Genomic DNA, 26,008 nt, shown 5'->3' on the forward strand with positions numbered 1-26,008 from the left:
GGACCAACAGAGAAATACTTCAATAGCTCATTTTTTTAACTTTCTGAGGTTGTTTCATTACCAGCATTCTCACTTTTCTTATATACTGGGTTATTATAATTTAAAAACTATATTGATGATTTATTTCATATTTGAGGAATCACTTATTATCCTATGCTGGAAAATAGCTTCACTTTATAACATTTTAGCGTATAGCTATGTAGTTACAGGTTTTAAAATAATGTTATGATTTTGTTCTTATAAATATCAAATAGGATGAGATCCTGGTCATCTGTTTTACATTTTTTTTAAAGATTTATTTATTTATTTTAGAGAGAGTGAGCGCACGCACGTGTGGGAAAGAGGGGGCAGAGGGAGATGGAGAGAACATCTCCAGCAGACTCTGTGCTGAGCGCGATTCAGGGCTCTGTCCCACCACCCTGAGATCATGACCCGAAATCAAGAGTCAGACGCTTAACTGATGATGCTACCCAGGCACCCCTGGTTTAGATCTTTTTTGAAAATATGCCTGGGCATCCCATCCTGCTCAGGTTAAGAATTAGAGCCATGGCCTGCAAGGCTTCGTATATTCAGGCCTCTGTAGCTTCTCAGTTTTGTTTCCTGCTGTGCTCTGTCTCACCTGCTGTCTCCTGCACACCTGCCTTCCTTCTGTTCCTCCAGTGTGCCACAGGTGTGCCCACTGCCCTGGTTTTGTGCTCGTCCCTTCCCCTCACTAGATTCCTCTTCCAGAGACTTGAATGGCTTCTTACCTTTGTCAGACACCCGATCTGAAATTACTGGTTCCTTTTCCTTGCCTGCGTTTTCTGTGTCCCTTTTCCTATTTTATGCCATACTCATTTGTTTTAAGGGATACATTTTCCCACATTGTAACATCTCTAAAATGGGAGCATCTTAGAATTAGTGGTGTCTCATAATGTTAGTTGACAATGTTCTTTCTTACCTAGTGGTGTGGAAAATTTGGGTGCTTCTTAAAATTGATGGTCCCTTGCTCTTTTTCTACAAAGCACATCTCACCATTTAATATGATTTATTTACTTTTTTATTGTCTAGTTATTGTTACTAATGAAAATTGAGGTTCTGTTAAGAAAAGGACTTTGTTTTGTTCACTATTATGTCTTCAGTACTTAGGACAGAATCTGGTGTACATAATTGATACTCAGTAACTGGTTACTGAAAGCATTATCTACTTACAATGAATATTTATACTCTATGAAGATGTGGATAGATACTATTCATGTATGGTATGAAGTGTATAATTTGTGTGCATAATGATGTTGATCACATACTTGGTTTTGACACACATGTGGTTTATGTTATGTGGGGACTTATTCACAGATTATCTGTGACCTTCTTCAGTGCAGTGGTGAATACTCCTTAGCCCAGTAGGTCTTTGCTGGTTAAAAAAAAAAAAAAAAAAAAAATTGGAGTGTTAATATCAACTCATATAAATGTGGTTTATATGATAGCTATTAGCCGATTTGCTTCTTTTCTCAAAGGTTGTACCAGTTAGGATGCAGTTGGCTACAAATAAAAGAAAACCAACTCAAAATAACCTAACCAGTGGGAACTAGATGCATTTACATAGCATAAGAAGTCCAGAGGTAGAGTGGGTGGTAGGCTTGTTATGCCAGAGGAAGACTATCATTTCTTTCATATCCTTTATTATTCCTTAACTTTTTGAGGAACTTTATCATAATTCTAGAGTAGGTTATTTCCAGTGTGAATGATAGCCAAGAAAAGTCACATAATTCTCTACACTGGAAATCCTAAAAAACATTTTCTTACAGTGATTTGTTTTTACTTCTCCTCTTCCTTTCCCCCCTCTCTTCTTTTCCTTTTTAATTTTTAGCAGCCTCAATTACTTTGAAAGTTTAGTACATCAGTATTACTAAAAGGTCAGAAAAGTGAGGAAGGAATAGAAGGTCACTCATAATCCTATACCCCAACAAATACCCTTAATAATTTATTTGTCCACTTTTTCTCTTTTTTTATATGTGGATTGCTTTTTACATCGTGGCAATGATTGTGTGCACTAAATGTTACCTTTTTTAAACTTAGGGCAAAAAATATATTTAATTTTTGCAGGTTATATTTTGATATTCTCCACATCCCTATAAAATCTTCATACTGATCATTTCAATGGCTCCAAAACATTTACTCAAATATTATATATTTAACCTAGAAGTCCTTAGTGTTGTGGTGCTCACAGTATAATTTTGAATACCAGAAAATTTGGCAGCATTACTGGAGAGCTTAAGACAGAGACAGTGAGCTCCAGGATATGATGTAAAAGGTGCTGTTGGAGTTGTACATCACAAATGCCCTACTTTGTCAACACCTCTCTTCATTTGTGAGGTGATTTTGCTAAAATTGGGTGTTATTGAGTGCTAGTTGCTATTCATGACATTTAAAAAATTATAGTTAGCTTTAATTCATTGCAATAATTCTTAGTAATATATGCCATTTACTGAGTACCCACCATGTGTCTGGCATCCTGCTAGACTTTTAAAGTTTATTAGCTTAATCCTAACAGTTTAAGGTATACTTATTATTTCCTTTCTACAAATGAAGAAACAGACTCAGAAGGATTAAGTGACTAGCCCAAGGTTCCATAGCTACAAAATGGCCCATTTAGTTCAGTGTGACTTCAGAGCCTCCTATTTTCATCTAAAAAACAAAGTGCTAAAATTGCAAATACTTCCTTGAGAAGACAGTGTTGCACTAATCAATCAATCAAAGGGCTATAACTAAAATGTTTCCGCTCTGTTTTAATTTTTTTTTATTTTAGAGATGATGCCCCAGAATGATTTATGAAGAGCATATGAAACATTCTGGCACACGCATGTCATCCCCAGGAAGGTGGCTTTGAGGAACCTATACTTCTGTTTATATACTATACTGACTAATTTAGGAGACTGATGGAATGTGGATGGGAGGACAGATTAATGGAAAGCAATGTTATAGAGTCACAGAAATACATAGGATAAATGATTTTAGAGTCAGCATGGATTATAAAATGCCCAGAGTGTGAGAAGCAGCAGCTTCGCTTATTAAGAATTTGAGAAGGGATCCCTGGTGGCGCAATGGTTTAGCGCCTGCCTTTGGCCCAGGGCACAATCCTGGAGACCCGGGATCGAATCCCACGTCGGGCTCCCGGTGCATGGAGCCTGCTTCTCCCTCTGCCTATGTCTGCCTTTCTCTCTCTCTCTCTCTCTCTCTCTCTCTCTCTCTCGGTGACTATCATAAATAAATAAACAATTAAAAAAAAAAGAATTTGGGAAAAGTAGGTGTCCTACTGCTTATTCACAGACCTAGTTGTCCATTCATTCAACAAATATTTACAGGTGCTGGGCATCAGGTTAGGCCGTGGGGATACAGTAGTGAATACAACAAAATCCTTATCTTCATGAAGCAGAAGCAGACAGTAAACAATAAGTATGACGGGTCTTGATAAATGCTCTGGATTGGGGAGGGGGTGTCAGATTAGATGGAGTGATCCAGGAGGTCCTCTCCAAGAAGTAACATTTGAGCAGAGCCCTTAGTGATAGGAAGGCATGAGCCCTGCCGCGCTCTAGAGTCCAGACAGAAGGTAACTAGCAAGTGCCAAGACTGAGGCAGGAGTGTGCTTGGAGTATGTGAGGAGCAGCAAGGATGCCAGGGTGGCTGGATCTGGACAAATGAGGACAACGACAGTAGTAAAGAGATTGAGGTGTGCTAAGGACTTGGGATTTTATCCTTGGTATGGTTGTCAACCATGGGAAGGTTTTGAGCAGGAGAGTGACGTGTAATTTACATTTTTCAGCCTCATTCTGGCTACTGTGGGGTTAATAGACGATAGGGAGGCAAGAATGGAAGGCTGTTGTGGAGCCCACATGAAATATATGTTGGTGGCTCGGGCCAAGCAGGTAGCCGTTAAGGTGTTAAGATGTGGTTGGATTCAGATGTATTTTGAGAGTGGATCTTACAGGGTGTGCTGATGAGTCAGATGTGAGGTATGAGGAAATGAGAATTCAGTGACTCCAGGGCTTTGGCTTGGGTAGCTGGAAGAATGGAAATGCCATGGGAATAATATTTTATTTCATAAACATGGGCTCTTCCTCCAGATTACCTGGCTAGGGTTTAGTCCCTGCTGTGTCTTTGATTACCTGGGTGACTCTCAGTAAGGTGCTTTAACTGCCTGGATTTGAATCCCAGCTGTGCTATTAAGTACATTTCTGACCTTGGGCAGGCTGCTTTAATTCTATCGTGCCTTAATTTTCTCATCTGTGAAATAGCTATTATATTCGCGTCTACCTCATATGGTTATTATGAGGGTCGAATGTAAAGTGCTTAGAATAGTGCCTGATGCATAGTAAGTTCACAGTGAATTCCAGCAGAAATTTTTACATGAACAGTTATCTTTTATTTATTACCACTGTCCCTAGAACCTTGAGCAGTGTTTGGCAGCTGATAGGTGCCCGGATACTCTTTTGTGAATAAACAAGGAAACAAATGAACTGATAGATGGCAGCCCTTTCCTTCATAGCAGATGCTCGTGTGTTCCCTGTTATGTTTAAGCCCTTTCAGCCTTATTCTGGTGGGTTTTTTTCCTTCTCATTGATATCCTCTGACTTCATTGAGAGTGGGTCCAGCTTGCTGTTTTTTTTTTCTTTTTTGCTAAGCGGGTAATTTATTAAGCCATACGTGATAGATATTAGCTAAACTTCCTATGGTAATCATTTCATAATATATACATATGTCAAATCATCATGTCATACACCTCAAACTTATACATACTATGTCAATTATATCTCAATAAAAATGACAAAAAAGTGTTTTTTCATTAAAAAAAAGAAAAAAACTCATACTTTCACATTTATTTGCAAAGCTTCAATTATCTTTTAAAAAATATTTAGATCTACTTTGGGGCTCATTCATTCTGTTTCTTTGATAAAACCGTTTGTTTTTTGTGAGGCTGTTTGCTTTCTTGCCGTAGTGTCCTGCTCTTTATGCTTTCTGTGTTTTATTTTTTTATTTTTTAAAGATTTTATTTATTTGAGAGAGAGAGAGCATGAGAGAGAACATAAGCAGGGGGTGGGGAGAGGGAGAACCAGACTTCGCTGAGCAGGGAGCCCAACATGGGGCTCAGTCCCAGGCCCCCAGGATCATGACCTGAGCCGAAGGCAGATGCTTAATTGAGTGAGCCACCCAGGCACCCCACTTTCTGTGTGTTAGTGATGAAGGGGTTCTAGCAAAGTCTGGCAGTGATTGTTCTCTTAATACTCCTGCTCCTGATTTAGGCTCACATTTCTCTTAGGAAGCTCTGGACAGTACTTAAATGTTAATAAAAGACAACTCTGAGTATTCTTCTTTATTTTTATGTGCTACTACTTTGTGTGCTGTTCAGTTATTTATTCTATTAGTCTTATATGGTTCTCTTAGTCTCTATATGCTTCTTTCTGTTTTCCTGTGATATGGTGAGATTTTCTTTGATCATAGTTTATGAGGAAATTAGAAGAGTAACAGGGAAAGGTTAAGATTTAAATAATCATGCAGTAGCTTCCAAAGTAGTCTGCTTCCCTTTCCTGCTTTTGTGTTTCTACCTATTGCCTGGATCTGGTCTCTTAGATTAGGCTGGCTATCTATTTGCTCCTTCTATTCTCCCTGAGATATGGATGTGGAGGGAAAGTGTGAAGATGAAGGTCATATGTGGTTATAATATTAATAGGAATGTAGATTGTGAACACAGATTGAAAAATCTGTCGCTACAGATAAAGAAAAAAACTATCTTAGTTGAAACTTAGATAGTATCTCTATTTTTAAGAGGAGAAAATTGAAGCACATTAGATAGAAGGTCACAGACTACATTGGATGGGGACTAGAACTTAGTTTTTACGTTTCTAGGAAGTAAGTATTCAATTTTTCACCAGAATATTAGATTTTCACTTGAAGTTCATTTGCAGTGGAATGAGATCATCTAAGATTATAACATTAGGAAACATGAGTTATGTAGAAACATTGCCAAGAGTATACAAAAAAAAATTCCATTAGTTGCTGTTAAAAATAATTTTTTTTCTCTTTTGTTATCTGAGTGGTGGTAGGAGCAGAGCTGTTGCTTAAAGTAGTCAGATTAAGCATCAAAGAGAAGTACCTAAAGGTGTTAATTCATTGGCAACACGGGTAAGCTACATTAGATTATGGTGGCCACTCTTGAGCTCAGAGGGTGTTTAAAATTACTTAATAGTTGCAGGACCCACTGTTGGCCTTTGTTGTAAATAGAAGATCACAGATGAGACAGGATGAGAGGTATGGGAGGATTCTACTCTTAGCCAACTTTAAGATGAAAAGCTGAGTTCCCACGTGGAATAATACTGAAACTCTGCCTTCCTCCCAAGGTGGTTGTGAGGATGTAATGATTTTTTTTTGTATGAAAGCAGGTTGGAGACTATAAAGTGCTTTTTCACCTAATAGGAGCAACATTAAAAACTCATTTTCATGCTTAAAAATCCTTTGTTGGCACTGTTACAAAGAAAATAAGAATAGTTGCTCTATTTCTGACTTTTCATGCATTGTCTAATGGTATTTATTTCTTAATAGCAGTTGTCGTTTCTTTTCCTACAAGCCAGTATGTAATACTCCGTGTATTTCATTCCAGGGGGCTCGGGTTGGCCGAATAGATGCTTTCGTTCAGAGCTTGGACAAAAATTTTATGGTTCCAGTAGGTGGTGCTATAATTGCTGGCTTTAATGATTCCTTCATTCAGGAAATCAGCAAGATGTATCCAGGTAAATAAATCAGTTGCTCTTCAGAAAAAGTAACAACAAAAATCCATTTGTACCCAGGCTACTATAATAAATCTTAATTTCTAAAGGGTTTTCCCCCTTCCTGAATGTAACTTGTTTATCTTATTTCAGGAAGAGCTTCAGCTTCACCTTCTTTAGATGTCCTTATTACTTTGTTATCACTTGGATCAAATGGCTATAAGAAGCTATTGAAAGAAAGAAAGGTAAGCTTTCCTTTTAGGTGTTAAATGATACCCTTGACTAAACTTATTCCAAATTATTGGTGTTTTTGCTTTTTGGCTTGTCACTTTGAGAATATAGCTAGCTAGTGTGGTCCTAGGGGATCTACTTTGAATGGAATCCTGTGCCAGGTGGTTTTCAGGTGATCGTTGTTTCCTGTGTGTTCAGATGTTGTGAGGGACCTTGGACAGGTGAGTTCGCTTTTGTTTTTTATTGCGAAATTTCTACATCAGAGATTCCTATTAGTTTACTTAAATTCAGTTTATTTATCACTTCAAGATATTCAAGATAGAGGGTTTTGAAAGACAAATGAACAAGTTTTTCCTTTTTAGTTCTTGGATGTCTGAAGACTTGTATAGGTGTGAGATGTCAGTCAGAGGAGAAGAACCAGGTCAGAATCTGGCCAGCTTCTCATTCTAAGATAACTCATCCCTTGCCATTACTGGAATGCTGAACACATTGGTTATGTTGGCTGTGAAAGAAAAGTGACATTTTTGCTTGAAAACTGGACTTCATCTGCAACACTGAAAGTGGTTTAATTAATTCGGGACAACTCCAAAACTGTAGACAGAGACAGTGTTGGCAGGGTAGGTCTGGGTCAAACTAAAATGTTTTATTCATCTCTCATCTGGGAGAGCCAGAGGCTGCTGTTACAGTTTTTGCATCTATGTAGGTTTCTAACATTCAGTAGCAATTATAGTCCTTTAGTTTTTTTTTTAATTTTTTATTTATTTATGATAGTTACACAGTGAGAGAGAGAGAGGCAGAGACACAGGCAGAGGGAGAAACAGGCTCCATGCTCCGGGAGCCTGACGTGGGATTCGATCACGGGTCTCCAGGATCGCACCCTGGGCCCAAAGGCAGGCGCCAAACCGCTGCGCCACCCAGGGATCCCAGTCCTTTAGATTTATAATAGTACTTTCCATATTTTAAGATATGTTATATGTATTATCTGATAGAGCCTCTCAATAGCCTTATGCATATGCAGTAGAAGTTGAAAAATTTTGTTCCCTATTTTCCTCTAGCCACCTCTCTCCCCTCACCAGTTTAGTCCATAGGAAGATAATTGTTTACTTAGTATTATGGGGACATCTCTTAAGATTTACATGATGTAGGAAAAGAGACCCATCATCAGTCTTTAGGAAATGCATGTGAAAACCAGCGAGATACCACTTCACACCTAGTAGAAGGGCTAATATAAAGAAAACTGACCAGACTAAATGCTGGCAAAGATCTCAAGCAAGTAGAGAACTCTCAGACATGGCTGGCAAGAACACAAATGGTACAGTAACTTTGGAAAAACACTTTTGCAGTTTTTTAGAAAGTTAAGCATATGCTCACCGTATAAACTAGCCATCCTGCTCCTAGCTATTTACTCAAGGGAAATGAAAATTTATGTCTCTACAAAAACCTATACATGAATGTTTATAGAGATTTTATTCATAATTGCCAAACCCTGGAAACAACTCAAATGTCCATCATCTGGTGTATAAACAAACTGTGGTACATACATACTCAGCAATAAAAAGGAACAAATGACTGATATAAGCAACAAAATAATGGCTCTCAAATGCATTATACTAAATGAAATAAGCCAGACTCTAAGGGCTACATATTATATGGTTTCATATATATGCTATTCTGGAAAAGGCAAAACATAGGACAGAGAGAAGTTGTCAGAGTTATGAGTTGAGGAAGGGGGCTCATGGGATAGGAAATGGTTTGTATCCTGATAGTGGGGGTGGTTTTGTAGCTGTGTATGTTTGTCCAAACTCATAGAAGTGGACTCCTAAAAACTAGGCCTCTGAAATTATACCTCAATAAACCTAACAAAGATTTTCAAATGACTAGAATAAAACTCCAGTTTCATAAACTCCCAGAAGTAATCATCATGGTCATAGATTGTTTTAGCTAAGAGAAGGCCTCCAAGGAACCCTTTCCATATGACAGAGGAAGCCTGTTTGTAGATGAGCAAAACTCTTATGTTTATATTGTTTATATGAGAGTTTAGTTGTGTTAGATGGCCGTGGGCCTTAACTCTCCTGTAACTGGTTGTTTCACTATGGAAAAGATATTTGAACTCACAGATATTTTTGTGAGGTGTTCCCATTATCCTCATTTTTACAGGAAATGGAAGGACAGAAGAGTAACACGTGTGAGGTAAATTGTGGGACATGGGTTTAAAGCTAGGCAATTGGGCCTTTGATCCTCTATCTTAACCTTAAACTCTACTGCTTTTTTCTTACATGGATGAATAGTCTAGCCTGGTAGCTATGTAGTTGTCTTATATAGCTATCAATATGAAGACTTAGGTCTACTAATGTCCAGAGGAGGCAAAAACAATGAATGAATTTGGTGATTCTGACCAAAACTCAGTTATATTTTAGAAAGGATATAAGGTGTTTACTTGTGTGGAATCTGTTGGTTGAGAACTCCCCCTTCCTGACACCAGGCAATCCTACTGAGACTGTCAATCACAGCGTCCCTTCTTACTGTCTTTTCAGAGTGGTGGGCATATGATCTGGCTTACGTGGTTCACAGGTGGGCATGCGACAGTAGATCCCTTCCAGCAGGTGTGGTAGATCCTTTAGAGAGAGAGAGAGGGTTTGCTGTTTTGCAGATAGTAAACTGTAAGGAGATAATTTTAATACTCAGCTACCATGTTTCTAGCCATGCCAAGAGTCTTCTTGGGAATTGAGAATATGAGAGGGAAAATGAAACTAAGAGTCATTTGTGTCTCTGGATCCAGCCGTGCCTGCTTGTAGACTTGGCTGTGAGATGAACCAACAAATTCCCTTTTCTGTTTTATTTATTTATTTATTTTTTTAAAGATTTTATTTATTCATGAGAGACAGAGAGAGAGAGAGAGAGAGGCAGAGAGGCAGAGACACAGCTAGAGGGAGAACCAGGCTCCATGCAGGGAGCCTGACGTGGGACTCCATCCCGGGTCCCCAGGATCAGGCCCTGGGCTGAAGGCGGCGCTAAACCACTGAGCCACCCGGGCTGCCCCCTTTTCTGTTTTAAATTAGATTTCTAACACTGATGCTTTTTGATTCCTCTTATACCCTTGAGTCCTTCATAATGTTTACCAGCATTCAATTGCTCCTTTCTACTTCCACTACTACAACCCCTTAGCTCAAGCTCTTACCACATCATACCTGGATCGTTACAGTCATTTACCAGGTCTTCTCCTGATCCCCAATTTTACTCTTCTCTAATTTGCTATGTTCTAGACTAGTACCAGACTAATATTTTAAAGTTCTTCAGGTTATTCTGCTTTGGGTTCTGGTTGCCTGCAAGACAAAGTCCATATTCCTTAGCCTGCCATCACGATTCTTTATAGTCTGTATTGGACCCTGCTCATTCATTTATTCGGGCAAAGAGATATTTATGCATAGGCCCTCATTCACAAATGAGACTTACATAGTCTTTACCATCATGGAAATTATAGTCGGGGGAAATCTAGATATTAAATACACTATTATAAATCTGTCTGGCATTATGAAAGGACAAGCAGAAGGTATGAGAGCATGTGTCACCTAACCCAGCTGGGGCACCTAACCCAGTTCTGGCAGGGTTGGGGAAGGCCTCCCTGAGGAAGAGACATCTGTTCTACAAAAGTACAACTCGTACATTTATTAGACATCTATGGTGTCATCATAAAATAGAGTGGATGACTAAAATAACTGTAAAAACTCTTAAAGGGTACCTTAGACTGAGTCTGGAAAGCAAAGTATTGTGCCAGTTATTGGAGAGTTTGTTCTGGATCACTTCATAAAATTGGCTTTCCTTTAGGATAAATTCAGATTCAGTAAGTCTGGAATGGGGCTCAAACAACTGCATTTTTAACAAACTTCCCTGATGAATCTGATGTACATCCTAGTTTGAAACCCATTGTTTGGGGGGCACACAGGTCACTTGTATCTATAATAGAAATTTGGAGAAGAAACATAACAATGTCCTAGCATTTTAATTCATAGGTAGATAAAATCTTACGGAGTTTGGGATGGACTGCATGAGCATCCCAAATATCAAAGCTTAATGATATAACTTGTTAGTTATCTCTTTATTTCTGATCTTTTCAGTTATCCTAGTTATAGTCTTTTCTTATATTGTTGCTCTTTACCTTATAATGATTCCTCTGCAGATTTGGCTAAAAATTCATTTTTGGAATTTATAATAGCTCTGATAAAATTATTACATAAAGTTTTAAGTTAGACATTTAAAGATTACTCTTTATAATGTAGATAGAAACTTTAAAACGTTTTTATGCTGTTGTTATTATATCAAGTAAATGTACTATTTCATATTTCCTGTTTCTGTTCTTGAATTGAAACTGTATATGATAACTAACTAATAATTAAACTGATCTGAGTGCATTCCCCCCGCCTCTGCCCCAAATCCCCATCAAGTGTCTAAATTGAAACTTGGTCTTTGATTACAGGTAGTTTGGGAGACTCCTGTCTCCCTCGGAGTTTACATTCATCCCTCTCTGTTCTTCGTATCCTTTGCTTGATATATTAGGTGCTCATCAGATGTTTGTTGAATGAATCAATGGAAGGGATTTGGGAACACTTAGGTTTAGTTTTGTTTAATCATCTCATGTTTTACACAGAATAAGTATCTTTCTGGAAAATTAGAAAGTAAATTAATTTTTTAAAAGATTGTATTTATTTATTTGTGAGAGAGACAGAGAGAGGCATAGGCAGAAGGAGAAGCAGGCTCGCTGTGTGGAGCCTGATGAGGGACTCGATCCCAGGACCCCAGGGTCACCACCTGAGCCAAAATCAGACGCTCAACCACTGAGCCACGCAGGTGTCCTGCAAATTAACTTTTTGACATTATAATTAGGTGTTCTCATGGAAGTATTTCTCTATATGGATATAATTGCAAATTTGTGAAAAGGAGTGAGTTAAAATGGTGATGACCTGTTATGTGTAACAGGTCCTGTATTTCTGGGAATAGGTCTTCCTCTTTAGCAGGTACTCCACTTTCAAATTAATTTCTTAATCTTAGGATTTTGGAATTGTTGATTGTAGGGGTACTCTGTCGTCTTTTTGGAATCTAAGAATTTCTGCAATGCCATGGTTCTTCTGACTTTTGACATTTATGGTTTGACTTTAAAATTTTCAGCTACTTCAAGATAATTCCAAACACTCATACATGTGTACATTTTGCATGAAAAAGAAAATCTACCAGCTTTGAGAATGACCTATAGGAATATATAGCTTAACTGGTAAATAGATCCAGCAGGTAGCCCAGCTCTACTTCTCATTGGGACTTTGTTCTTTGTTAGTCATTATATAAATATCTTATAGGGCATTTTAAGTTCTAGTGGTATCTATGAATTGAATGACTCTATCTCAGATGTCAGGAGGTTACTTCTCTTTGTAACATTCAGAACTTTGTTCATTTCCTTTTATCTAGATGGAGTAGAGTGGAATACACAGGGACAGGACAAGAATGGGATATAGCTACAGGGTATTAGCATGTGTCTGTAAAGAGTCCTGTCAGCTAATGTTACTTATATTATTATTTTTTAGTTATTTTTTTGGTAAATATTTATTTAAGAGAGAGAAAACACGAATGTGGGGTGGAAGGGCAGAGGAAGTAGGAAGGAGAATCTTGACAGACTTCAACACTGAGTGCAGAGACCTACATGGAGCTTGCTCTCATGACCCCAAGATCATGACCTGAGCCAAAACCAAGAGTTGGATGCTGAACTGAATGTGCCACACAGGTGTCCCACTAATGTTAGCTATTTTAACCTGAAAATTATTTTAGGAGGGAAAAGTAGATGGGTGGAAAGTTTTAGCATTTTTATGAATGTTTACTGTGTGCCAAGAACTCTGTTAGGTTTACTTATTCATTATTTCATGTACTACTTAAAGCAAGTTTGTGAGGAAGATATCATCCCCATTTTATAGATGAAATTGAGGCTCAGAGAAGTTAAGTACTTATTCAAAGAGCACAAAAAAGTGCCAGAACTGCTACTGAAACCCAGATCTGTGTGATTCTAAAGCCTCTGTGCTTTATGTCTTAACCACTCTCTTACTGCTTCCAATCACTCATCCAGCATTGAGGGAGTGGTTTCCCGCTCTGTACCAGGCATTAGACCCATAAAAATGATGATCTTATGACCCTTTATTCTTAGCTACTGGAGGTATGTAAAACCCCAAAGGCTCTAATATATTAATAGGTTTTATTTAAAATTCTTTGTATAGAATGTACTTAGAACAGAGACTACCTGAAGTAGTAATCTTCAAAGTATTAAAATGCTCCTTTGAGAACTCTGTCATTTTAAGTGAATAAAAGTTTGCTCTTTAACAACTTCATTCAACAGGCAAATCTTTTCATTGAAAAATGTGGATGTCTGCCATAAGCCATAATTGCATATATGTAGCATAAATACTGTTTTTTTATTGGATTTGTTGCAGAAGTAAGGGCCTCTTTTGTTTAAATGGACTTGCTTTTGAACTGTGAAAATTTAATCGTGATAGTTTATCGGTTCAGTTCTGGAGAAGCTGAGGTAAAGCTATTTTGCTTCAGCCAGAGCTATTTATATACCATCACTGAGAGCTCCTTTTTATATTATCGGTGTTATTGCGTACTAAAAAAGGAGTGTTAAAAGAAAACTTAGGATTTTTTTTTTATTCCGTGCCCTTATTCACCACAATGATATTTTTAGAGGTTATTTCATCTAGTATATCTCTTCAGAAAGGGCTTTATCTTTTCACAGTAGAGGCAGACAAGAACTCAGCTTGAAGCCATTCCTTCTCAAGTCTTCTTTTTTGAAGGGTGAAAGGATCAGAGAGAGTGGGACTGTGTGTGTGCATTGAACCCCTGCCCTCGGCCCCTTCCCGATCCACGATCCACGCATGTGCTTCACTGATGGGACAGATGACCAGGAATTTAACTGAAGAGGCCTTTAAGAAAAGGGGTTAACATTTAAGACATTATTTCTGTGAGTTTCTCTCTGCAAAAAAGAAAGATCAGTCTTAGAAGTTTCTCCCCACTTCTGTTTGCTTCCAGAGAAGGCCATCATTCTGCTTAGCTTTCCTTTTAGAAGAGTGCTTTGCCGAACCGAGCAAGCAGATAATCACTCATTGTTGCAGATATCTCCTGAATTGGACAAGTGTGGAAGAGCAAGGGCAGTGGGTGGTTGCTTCAATGGCTAGCGTTTGTTAGCTGAGGCTTTGGAAGATCAGCTAAGTTCTAGAAGAACATCAGACATACGACTTCAAACACTGTCCTATAACAAAGCTAGGTTTGGAAACATGACTAGATTTGCAGCCCTAAAAGAGGAGTTGTTGAATCTCAAAAGTGTTGCATTTTAGACCTGGCAATGGCCTCGACAGAAGAGTTGTTGAAAGCAGTGCTTTAGCCTGAGATGCATGGCCTGCTGAGTATGCCCGGGTCCTTTCAGCTGGCCACAGTCAGAGCAGCATATTGCAGTTAGTACTGGTATCTGCACATATGGACCTCTGTGCATGGATCTGTACCTACAGTCTGTTGTCCATCTGCCCTTTCATGGTATTATGGAGGCGTTAGAGCACTTGTTATGTTTCCCTTTTGATTTTTTACCAACTCTGTAAGACATAATAATTTGTGAAGTTCTATTTTCATCTTCTCTTGTAACGTGAAACAATATGTTTCAAAAAGCATGATTACAGAAGACATTGTCCCTTAAAATGTAGTGAATTATGCACATTTGGGGGTTATGGGGAGGGATAGGCTAAATGTTGGGCTTTACAACTGCAAATCAATTTGTGAAAGGCCATGTGAAAGATAATGCTTAATATAATTTAACTTCCCTTCCATTAACATCTTGAACTATGGTGTAAAGTTTTGTATTTTTATTCTAGAAATATAGCTGACATTAGCATTCAGGTATGCAGTTCAGTTTATCTCTAGTGAAGAGTCTTTTAAAATTAAGTTAAATACAGCACAAAAGACATGAAAAATCAATAATATTTCATTTCTTTTAAGTAAGATCTTTCTATATACATTTGCTTTGGGTGCTTATAAATTTCTCCCTTTACAGAAGTATTTTATAATAAATGTCAGTTATAGATTTAACTGTGGCAAAAAAATAGTGCAGGTTTTGTAGTACCTTTAATATATCAGGAAAAAAACTGCTTAGCTAAGTAGTATGTGGGAAATAGTGGTTCAGTCTCCTAAACGATATATTTTAAATGTAGTGATATTAACGGGAGAGCATTTAGGACCTTATGCTGTCAGATATTGTAGGATTCATATATTGTGCATTAAGACATTTCAGCTTCTTTGCTGATTGGATTACGTATCATAGCCCTTTACACTGAGTATTTGCGGATGGCTGTGAACTTGACTCACAAATGTTTTCTTTTTTGTCTTACTACTCCCATGCTAGTGATATTAGTATAATGTTTGTAGTCTAAAGATTTTGACTGCAGTTAAAGCTGAATTCTAGTGGCATTAGGAAGTGATTGGTAGAACCAGTTAAAACTGTTTCGTTAAAGTATTAGAAATGGAGTATTAGGAAAATCTGAGTTTTTTAATAGCCATGTGTGCATCGATAAGTTTAAAAGCACCCTCTAGGGGTGTTACTAAGGAAATATTTCCTCTTTTTTTGGGAAATAGCTAACTACAAATTAAGTACATATTAATTACTCATCAGGCTTTTCTTAGTTTCCAGGTGTGACCACATCAGTGATGACCGTGGCAGCCATATTAGATAGAATAATATTTTAAATTTGTCCTTGCTGCTTAAAGAAGTATTTTGCTGTAACTGTTACGGTGGAAAACGGAGGAATCCATAAAAGGCATTTTTTTCTATCAGATTTGTTTCTGCTTATGAGACGTTGAATTTGAGACTAAGAACTAGACAGACAGATGCAGATTAAGACTTTGGTGTGTAACAGATGATGAAAAATCGGCAGTTAATCTCTAAGTTAAAACATGCTACTGCCTTTTTCTTTTTTTTAATCAATAAAGAGCATTTAAATTAATGATCTAGTTACTTTATAGTAGTTGAAAATATATAAATGAAACCCAGAAATTTTACTGTTCAACACTGGTATATAGTACTAAAAGATAACAGATTGTTCTAGTTGCCAGAAAAAAACTCTTCATTTCTACATTCCATTTGATTATCTTACTGTTTCTGATATACTGTGAATATCAGAATATTAGTTGAAGAGAGGGGGGCCAAGAAATCTACTTGTCTAAGAACAGATGCCTACATAGCTTTTTTTTTTTTTTTTTTTTTTTGCCTACATAGCTTTTTACAATTTGCAAATGGTGGTAACATTTGCCTCCTTAAATATTTCTCTATATATTTTTTTTAAATGAAAGAGAAAGGCTTATTACATCTAATAGTAACATTTCCTCGTGGCTTCATTAGATGTGGCAAATGTGGATGTTAACTTTTCTAATATAAAAAAAAATTGGTTTATTTTAGTGATCTAAGACTTCGTGATTCTGACTTCCTGAGAGAATTGATCTTATAAAATAGCCTAAAAATTTAAGAATGACTATTAGTTTAAAATTTTTTAGCCGGGATCCCTGGGTGGCGCAGCGGTTTGGCGCCTGCCTTTGGCCCAGGGCTCGATCCTGGAGACCCGGGATCGAATCCCACGTCGGGCTCCTGGTGCGTGGAGCCTGCTTCTCCCTCTGCCTATGTCTCTGCCTCTCTCTCTCTCTGTGTGACAATCAAAAATAAATAAAAATTAAAAAAAAAATTTAAAATTTTTTAGGGCAGAGTATAAAATATACCATATTGACAAGGGCAAAAATACTTGGGATCTTAAGAGTAGACTCATTAATAATGAACAAACTTGGTAGGACTTTCCTCTTCTTTATTTAATAAAAGACAGATTTAGTGGGATCAGACTATCCAGCCTTTACCTTAGAGAAACTGAAGCAGTGTTTGTGGCCTTTGAAGTAGAAGTATTGTTTCCTGCTGTCTCTACTTGGGTACTCTGTTGGCCCTTGGCTCTATGGTGTATCCTTAGAGTTTGTGTGTTTTGACTATGACTGGATGAGGTCAGTACACATGCACTTCTTCAGAAAGACTTATTTGGGCAGATTTTTATTTTAACACTTTATAAAGGGCTTACTAGAAAGTAGAACTTTATCTAACGGTTTCCAATTTAATACTTATTTACAGTATTTTGTTAAAACTTTGTTAAACTACTTACATGTACATGTGAAATTTTGTACTTCTAAAATATTTTTTATTTTCTATTACTAGATTTATATTATTTTTCAGAGTAAGACCAAGAATACAATTTTTCATTTTTAGTTGCTTATATTCTTTTGAGATGGAATTGTTAATTTTGAATTTATGCAATTTAAAGGAAATGCATTTTAAACTACTTTTTCGTAAGTCACTTACATGCTAAAAGTCTGGCATATTTTTCTTGGTGTTTGGAAAACAGTAATGAAGAACACAAAGTCCGTGCTTTCAGGTTTTCCCATTTGAGTAGATAGTTATAGGGAGTATTCATTTAAGCAAGTAAATGAGATAATTTCAGATTCTGATACATATAGTGAAGAAACCAAAATTAGGGAGTGGTTGTTGGAGGGAGATTAGGAGTTCATTAATAGGGAAGTCATAATGGTAGGTCCCATGGAATATTCTGGGAGAACTGAGTTTGGGGAAGCAGGCATGAAGGTTCTGACACTGGAAGGAGCTTGACATGTTCAGAGGTTGGAAAGGAGGCTGATGTGGCCGGCACTATACTAAGTGGGGGGAATGACTATTGCGCAGTTGGCTTTGGCTGGGCTAGTTCATTTGGGCCTTATAGGTAAGAGTTTGGTTTTGTAATACTTACAGAAGAGTTCGTCGTTGGGAGGGACATGATCTGATTTATGCTTTTCAAAGACTACTCATGGCCTCTGCATGTAGAACAGACTATAGAGGGGCAAGGAAAGTTGGCAGAGAAGTCATTTAGTTTCTATTGCTGTGGTCCAGGGAACAGATTGATGGCCACTTGGATTAGAGTGGAGGCCCTGGAGGTTCTAAAAAGAGGATAGATTTGTGATAGATACATAATAGTCCCAAAGAAGGAAATATGCTGGTCCTTTGCCTTCTTTACCTAAAGCCTGTGGTTTCTAATAATTGTGGTGGCTTTGAATCTCACTATATTGTGTCAAAGGAAAGAACTGCTCCTAGGGCACATAGATGAGTTAATTTATAGCATAGACATCGCACTAAACAGATTTTGTCTCATTTAATCTGGTAAGTTGCAATAAGCGTTTATTTGATTTTCTTTAAATGTAACATTTTGTTGTTGCAGGAAATGTTTTCATATTTGTCCAGCCAACTGAAGAAGCTGTCAGAAAGCTACAATGAAAGACTGTTGCATACACCTCACAATCCCATATCTTTAGGTAATATATTTTTCTTAAGAAAAATAAAAATCAGTGCTGCTTAACCTTTCCCAGCAGGGACTTGGTATTTCTAGAAAGAGTATGAATTCTTTCTGGTTAAAATGATATTTCTAAGTTGAATACAGTATTAATTTGAAAATTGAAAAAGCCTAGCTTTTAGAAATGCTTTAGTGTATTTCTGAGATAAAAAGTATACACCGAAAAGAATCTAAATCACTCTTAAGTTTTTATAATGCATATACAGAAAATGATACTTTAATTCTTTCTAACCAAAATCATTTAGTCACTAGGAAGAGCTCTATAAAAATTTTTTAAAATTTCTACCAGTTAACACAACATCATAAGGTTAGAAATTAAATCTCTATTATTTTTAATGCTATGATTATTTTCCTGAGCGTCTTTATACTAGAGAAATCTGTATTTATGATAATTTCCTTTGTATAAGGACTATATATTTTTGTCATGTAGTATAAGGACTACTAAACAAGATAATACGAATGTTGACTTTTATACATTTAACTTTTAGGTTTCATAATTATCCCTTTTGTGACTAGTCATAGAATAACATGTTTCATTTGTTATGTATATCTGAGGAAACTAAAGAATCAATCATTTGTAACTGAAGCCTTTTTCAGGAATAGGCTTCCATGGAAAACCATTTGCCACCGATGTATAATAAAACCCATCCCACTTAGTCCTTTGCTGGTATATAAACTATGTAGATGTTGTAGAAAATGATATGGTATGATTTAAATCCCAATTCTGCAATGTACTAACCTCTGACCCCCATTCCCCTATCTGTAAAATAGAATGATTCCTCATACACAATTGTTAAAGAATGGTTGAGGGGCGCCTGAGTGGCTCAGTCGGTTAAGCATTTGACTCTTGATTTTGGCTCAGGTCATGATCTCAGGTTCAAGCCCCACATTGGACTCGGAGCTCCTCTCCACACAGAGAGTCTGCTTGTCCCTCTCTCCCTCTGTTCCTGCTCCCCTCTCAATAAATAAAATCTTAAAAAAAAAAAAGAATGGTTAAGATTATAAAGTATCTAGTATGGTAAATCAGTCCTCAGGAAATGGTAGCTAATAGTGGTGAGGAGAACATGGCTTACCAACATAACCTCAGTAAGATTTTTGTTTGCATATGCAGAAGGTGATCTTACTTAGTCTTACATATATACTGAAAATATTCCTGAATATTTGAAATATTGAATATTTGCAATATTCAAATACTGAATTTGAATAAACTACCGTATTGATCGTGTCATTGTTCTATTTTATTGGAAAGTTCACTCTCCATAAGGGTGAAATGGAAAGTCTGTTCTGACTCTTAGTATGTTCGTTTGTATTAACTTATTTTTGTCTGATATGCAAACAGATGCTTACTATAATTTATTAAGTGCATTAAAATGAAATCATGCCATTTGACAATGAATAAAAAGTAACTTCCCCAGCCAGTTACAAAAAATATATGATTCCTTTTGTGTGGGGTACTTAGTGTAGTGAGAACCACAGAGACAGAGAATGGTGACTGTGAGGAGCCCGGGCACGGGGGCAAGAATGGAGAGGTATTGTTGAATAGGTACAGTCTTTTTATCTTGTGAGATGGAAAGAGTTATGGGGATGGACAGTGGCGATGGTTGCACAACAGTGTGAATGTGTTTAATCATGGACTGTACACCTAAAAGTGGTTAAGATGGTAAAATTTTATGTCATGTGTATTTTAACACACACAAAAGTAGAGTCTCCATCAGTAAGTGTTTGGTGGTTTTTTTTGTTTGTTTGTTTGTTTGTTTGTTTTTTGAGTGATTTTGTGCTGGTGAACCAAGGTACAGTGGGATCCTTTTTTTCTTTTTCAGCTATGACACTTAAGACACAAGGTGAACACCAAGACAAAGCTATCACTCAGCTCGGCTCGATGCTTTTTACCAGACAGGTTTCTGGAGCCAGGTAAGTCTGTCTAAAAGAGGTTGGATTTACGGGGCTTTTCCAAGGTAACTGTAATAAAGTACTTTTCCCAAACAGTTGTCCCCCAAATATCTGCTGAGCTCCATGTGAAAATCGGTCACGGGTGAAGAAGGGGTGAGGTGGAGAGTTTGTAAGGCCGTGCTGGCCCACCTGTGCAAGGCCTGCACTGGAAACCATCTCAGGAGGGTGGGACTCCTGTCTGTTGTTACAGGACCTGCAGACAGAGTTTCAGCACCTCCATATGCATTCTTATCCTTATTTTCCTTTGTTAGATAATCTTTAGTGGTGTCACATTGTGGTGTTGGAAATAAGTCATCTTCATTACTAAATTTGGATGAAAACATTTCTAAGGAAAAGCCCATTTCCTGAACCAAAAAGGTTATGCAATTATTGTCTAAGTACTGCCTTTGAAAAATGTACTCTTTGCTCCTATATGTACATGGCTTAAAAATGAATTTCATTTTTCATTTTATATTTGATGAGGTCAGAGAAAAATGACTTGAAAAGAAATATCCTGCTCTAAGTACTCTTCTTTACATGCCTTTATTAAAGACTTTCTCTCTGACTACCAGAGATTAGAGATTTTACATCAAAGGACAACTTTTTAAAAGAAAAAAGCTTAGATTAGTTCAGCTTTTACCTTGATGAACTGTATCCATATACAGCATAGTTTTGATGCTCCAAAAATGGTTTTCTTGGCCTTGCTTGTAGCGTTGCTACTATTTGTCTTTTTGTTAAGGTTGATCTTAATTGACTTTTTTTTTTAAAGTACTGTTAGAAATCTGCTTATGATCAAGTATGCCAATGAAATCAAACTTAAAAAATGCATGTACCACTGCCGAATATCACTGATTGCTAACCACCACCCTGCTGTAAGCAGTTACGGGATTTTTTCCTGGGTCCTTGCTCTAACACCCTCCATTGTACCACACTGATCAGATAAGTGTAATTCCAGTTTGTTGGTTATTTGAGGTGATACACGGCAATTAGTCAAGGTGGTGGTTTGACTTAGAAATTTCAGTATTCCATTAAAGTATGTATATGTGAAGGTCAGATTCCATACTTAGTACAAAAACAGAAATAATCTTTTCCCTTTCAGGGTTGTGCCTCTTGGGTCTGTGCAAACCGTGAGTGGCCACACTTTCCGAGGCTTTATGTCACATACAAATAATTACCCTTGCGCTTACCTCAATGCTGCATCAGCCATTGGAATGAAGATGCAGGATGTGGACTTGTTCATCAAGAGACTTGACAAGTGTTTAAAGACAGTAAGAAAAGAACAAAATAAGGAGAGTAACGTATCTGGAGTTGACAATTATGACAAAACTGAAGATGTGGATATTGAAGAAATGGCTTTAAAACTAGATAATGTGCTTTTTGACACGTACCAGAATTCTTCCTGACATTTGAAAGGTTTCTTTTTTATCATTTGAAAAAAGCGATGAGGCTGCAGTGCAAATAAGCAGTTTAAAGATAAGACTTGAGGTTTCGGAATTGAGAATTTCACGGAGAATATTTGGTCAAGGGATAGAATGTGGCTGAGCGAGCCATTGAGGACTGTTAGGTTCTTTTACTCTTAGACTGCCTCAATCATTATGACCCTTAACAGATAAAATACAATTAAGATTTTTTCTAATTGTTAGAATATTTGTCAATTAAACATGATTCAGATAATTCTTACTAATGTGACAGTCAAATTACTTCTAATTCTTTTTGAAATGCTTTCTCCTAACAATACCATTCACAAATTACTTATGTTTCTGGTCACAGAGAATTTAGAATGATCCAATGCTACTATTTACAAGATGTTGATATGTGTAAGTCATGGTCTGCCTGTGAAATGGACACTTCCCCGGGGAAGCAGAGTCCAGGCGTAAGCTTCAGTTTTCACTCAGTAGCAGTGGTTCTCAACTGGGGATGATTTGCTTATATCTAAGCAATGTGGAGGGACATTTTTAGTTGTCACAACCTGTGGAATGCTGTTGACATCTAGGGGTGGAGGCCAGGGGTACTACTGCTCAACATCCTGCAGTGGACCAGAAAACTTCCCAGAGCAGAGCCCCAAATCTCAGTAATACTGAGGTCGAGGAATACTACTCTAAACAAACTTCCCAAGTAAAGTTTTCCACGGCAACTTTAGTTGTTCAGTAGCGCTTCAAAGAAGAAAGCTCTACAAATGTCATCAAATTATATAGCGTTAGATTCTTAAGTGATAACCAGGATTACCAGTTCTAAACATGAGATCTTAGGGCATTTGTGCGTTTTTCCCTTTGGGCAGGTGAAAGCTTTATTCCACTGTTTTTGCCTGAAGCAGGCTTTGCATATTGGACATTTTGTTCAGCTGTTGTACATAGCCATTATCAAGAGTGGTTAACCTGGGTATTTTTGAACATATTTTTGCTAGGGAGATGAAAATGATGTAGTGGGATAAACAGATGTATTTCCCTCTGCCCACCCCTTCCCCCATCCCCATGCTCACATTCTTAGTCTGATATTCCAGACTTACTGGCTATAACAATTTTTATTGTTTATTTTTGAGAAATAGACTAATGTCTCAAAGCTTGAGGAATTAGTGAAGCTTTTGAGTACACCAAAATGCCAAAGTCCTATTTCTCTATACCTCCTTGGTGGAGCAGTATTCCTATGAGATGCTCACGGGGATAAAGTGTTTCATAGGCAGATAATTTTGGGCCTTTGTAAACCTGCCTATCAGCATGTTAAAGGCTCTGAGATACCTTGGAAGCCAGCTTAAATATGGCCTTAACCAAAGGTGGAACCCTTTTTTTCCAATTAAATACTTACTGACATCCCGCTGAACATGCTTTTGAAAATGTTGCAGTTGAGAATGCCACCTCAGTTTCTGGGTTGTGTTTTTCTTTGTTGATTTAGTAATGTAAACCATCTTAAACATGAGCTCCGACAGATACCACTCCTATCAGTGTGTAAGTTAAAATACTGACACTAACCTGACAACCTTGGAAGTCAAGACTGTTCAGATAAAGTACTTAATTATAAATATTGTAAAGGTTACTCTGAAATTATTATATCTTTGGGGCTCCGATATTTTAGATATCTTTTTTTTAATAGCTATAGTAACACATTTCAGAGGTGTAAATCCTGGATAAAAAGGTTGTGTGAGGTTTTTTTATATGAATTTGGGACTGAGTTGTAGAACCAATAAAGCCAAAGAGTCCCAGCCATACCTCTGGAGTCTACGAGAGGAAATGAAGCGATGTTGGAAATGTTAAGTGCTGGTGGCACAGCTTACTGTACACATGAGCCAAGATGGTTTTCTAGAACAAGTGATCTATACTGTGTGATCATCATTTAGCTTGAGAAGGCCGGAGCCGAGAGACCAGCAAATGTTTTCTCATCTGCAGTGTATCAGCAGTTCTTGGGCTTCAGCTGCTGAATAGATAATAATTCTAATTGAAGATAAATTACATGAACCCACATGTGAATGATAGATGTGTTGTAACATTTCATTCCTGGTGCATAAAATCAGCTGCAGTTTTTATTATTAGTTCTTTCTTTTCAGAGGTTTTGGAATAACAGCTCTATTCCTGCTGGTTTATATTTGACCTTGAGGTCCTAGAATTCACAAGAGCTTTTGAAGAGGTGCCATAGGTCCTGTATACTCAGGCTTGCCTTCGCTCCTACCCCAGTCTCATTTTTGCTCACTCTTGTCCATTTCCACATGTAACTATAAATAAGTATGTACAATTATTTATTTTAAATTGTTAGTACCAACCAGTAAACCTCATAATTGGCCTTCGTTACTCTTCGACAGTGGCTGGGGAGCAACGGCCTGATGCCTTTTCTGATCAGGACTAAGATGACCTGTCTTTATGATCTGACTGCCCTTATTAAGGTTCTCAGGCAGAGTTTGGGAGTTTGGTTTTTAAAGTCATTGGACTGTGGTAGTCTTCCCAGAAAAGAAAATTGAATAACACAAAATATTCTTTAGGTCACTACACAATGTGTTACTTATTCGCTCAGCAGGGAAAGGTGTTTTAAAATCCAGCTCTCAATTTGGCTCTTATGTCCCTCTGCTGATGAATTCTCTATCAGGGAATGATATGTGATACCAGCCTTAAGAGCCCAGTGTTCAACTATAAATCCTTCTATTTAGCTTTAAGTATTAGTTGAAGTTATAGAATATGAATTGTTGAATACAGTTCTGTTCATCCAATAGGCACTTGATACACAGGATGGTAAATTTAAATATAAATTAAGTTTCTACTGATATTTCTCCCCAGCACATAACTTTCCTGTGGTTCTGTTTCTGTAAGCACCCCATCATGCCATCATGACTCTGTCGAGGCCGAAGCTATAGGCTGTGTTTTCATTTGTAGACTATGTGCTTAGAGAGGCTTTAGGAAAATTTAAATGAAATAAAGACAGTTTTTTTTTTTTTTAAACCGGTGAGATTACTTCAATCTTGAAATAGCTCAAAAAAAAAAATCTTGAAGTAGCTCATCGCGAGAGTAAAATTCTTGTGTCCCTTCAAAGAGGAGAACAGCCGACAGTTGACAGTAATAGCAGCAAACTGGTGAGTCTCATTCGTGTAGCACTCAGAGAAAGATTTTGCACGCATGTACGTTTGGTACACCTAAAACTTGAGTTTTTTCTTCCCATTTCCTAAGATGTGCTAATTTCTCCCAAGCCCTTAGATGGTTGTGTTATGTCTTGCATTCATGAGGTTGACTTTATTTTGGAACTAGGAAAAAATCCAGCTTGTGTACATAGAAACTTGGTCATTTCAGAAGTGTGGTGCCCTCTGAATAATTTGGTAAAAACTGTGAATATGCTATTAGCACTTAAGAAAGAAATTCCTGTAAGCAGCTTTGCCTTGTCTGTCACATCATGTTGATGATATGTTCCTTATGGCCACTCTTAATGTACAGGTCTGAGACCTCCCCACTGAGTCTTGTGCCTTTCTTCTTGCTTTCCTTCTCCTTTCAGCCATATGGTGTGTACACATGTCAGGTGATGAGTTCAGGGCTAATGAATAGATCTTTATAACATCCCACCTAATACTCAGTTCAATCTAAGGCCTGAGGCAAAATCTCAAAGTGTTTATACGGTCTTGTTTTCATCAAGTGATGTCAACTTGGAACTTTTAGAGAAACGTGAAGACAAGCTATGTTTCACCGTAACAATTGTGAGGGGACTTTACCTACTAGAATTGAAGCTCATGTCAGCCTGCTACCCTGTACGTTTACCAAAAGAAAAAGATGTTTCAAAAAAATATTTTTTGGTGTAGACTGTTTAAAAATAAAAGTGAATTATATAATTTATTACATGAAATAAATTTTTAATAAATCATTGACAGTGCATTACATTATTTTACCTAATCATTGCTACAGATAAAAATCTGAAAGTACAGATAATGAACGTCAAATTATTGCTCATTTTTTGATTCAGTCATCAGTACCAATCAGCAAGAGAAGTCCTATTTACAATGGGAATCATGAGTCGTGGGGTTGGGGGCTAGTTTGTTGCTGTTTTTTTTTTTTTAAAGGAAGGAGATGACTTTCCAACAACCTTTTGCAAGGGATCTATTGACTATAGAAAGTTGGATGCATAGAATTATTTAATCTTTTCTAAAACACTTTATTTGAAAATAAAATAGTATTACTGCCCTCTTCAGATTTTATTTTT

At 37.3% G+C, this 26,008-nt stretch overlaps 1 protein-coding gene across 2 annotated transcripts in view; it reads left to right on the top strand.

The window, feature by feature from the left end:
* Positions 1-25,672, top strand: part of SEPSECS (Sep (O-phosphoserine) tRNA:Sec (selenocysteine) tRNA synthase) — a 36,389-nt gene extending 10,717 nt beyond the window's left edge. For both annotated transcript variants that reach the window (XM_072808895.1, XM_072808897.1), the window contains exons 7-11: positions 6,635-6,764; positions 6,894-6,985; positions 18,284-18,377; positions 20,236-20,326; positions 21,444-25,672. In XM_072808895.1, the coding sequence (XP_072664996.1) occupies positions 6,635-6,764; positions 6,894-6,985; positions 18,284-18,377; positions 20,236-20,326; positions 21,444-21,747 (711 nt within the window). In that variant the 3' untranslated portion in view covers positions 21,748-25,672. The remainder of the gene's footprint in view (positions 1-6,634; positions 6,765-6,893; positions 6,986-18,283; positions 18,378-20,235; positions 20,327-21,443) is intronic.
* The last annotated feature ends 336 nt before the right edge of the window (positions 25,673-26,008 follow it).

This window comes from Canis lupus, chromosome 2, assembly GCF_048164855.1.
Source record: "Canis lupus baileyi chromosome 2, mCanLup2.hap1, whole genome shotgun sequence".
NCBI classification, from domain to species: domain Eukaryota; kingdom Metazoa; phylum Chordata; class Mammalia; order Carnivora; family Canidae; genus Canis; species Canis lupus.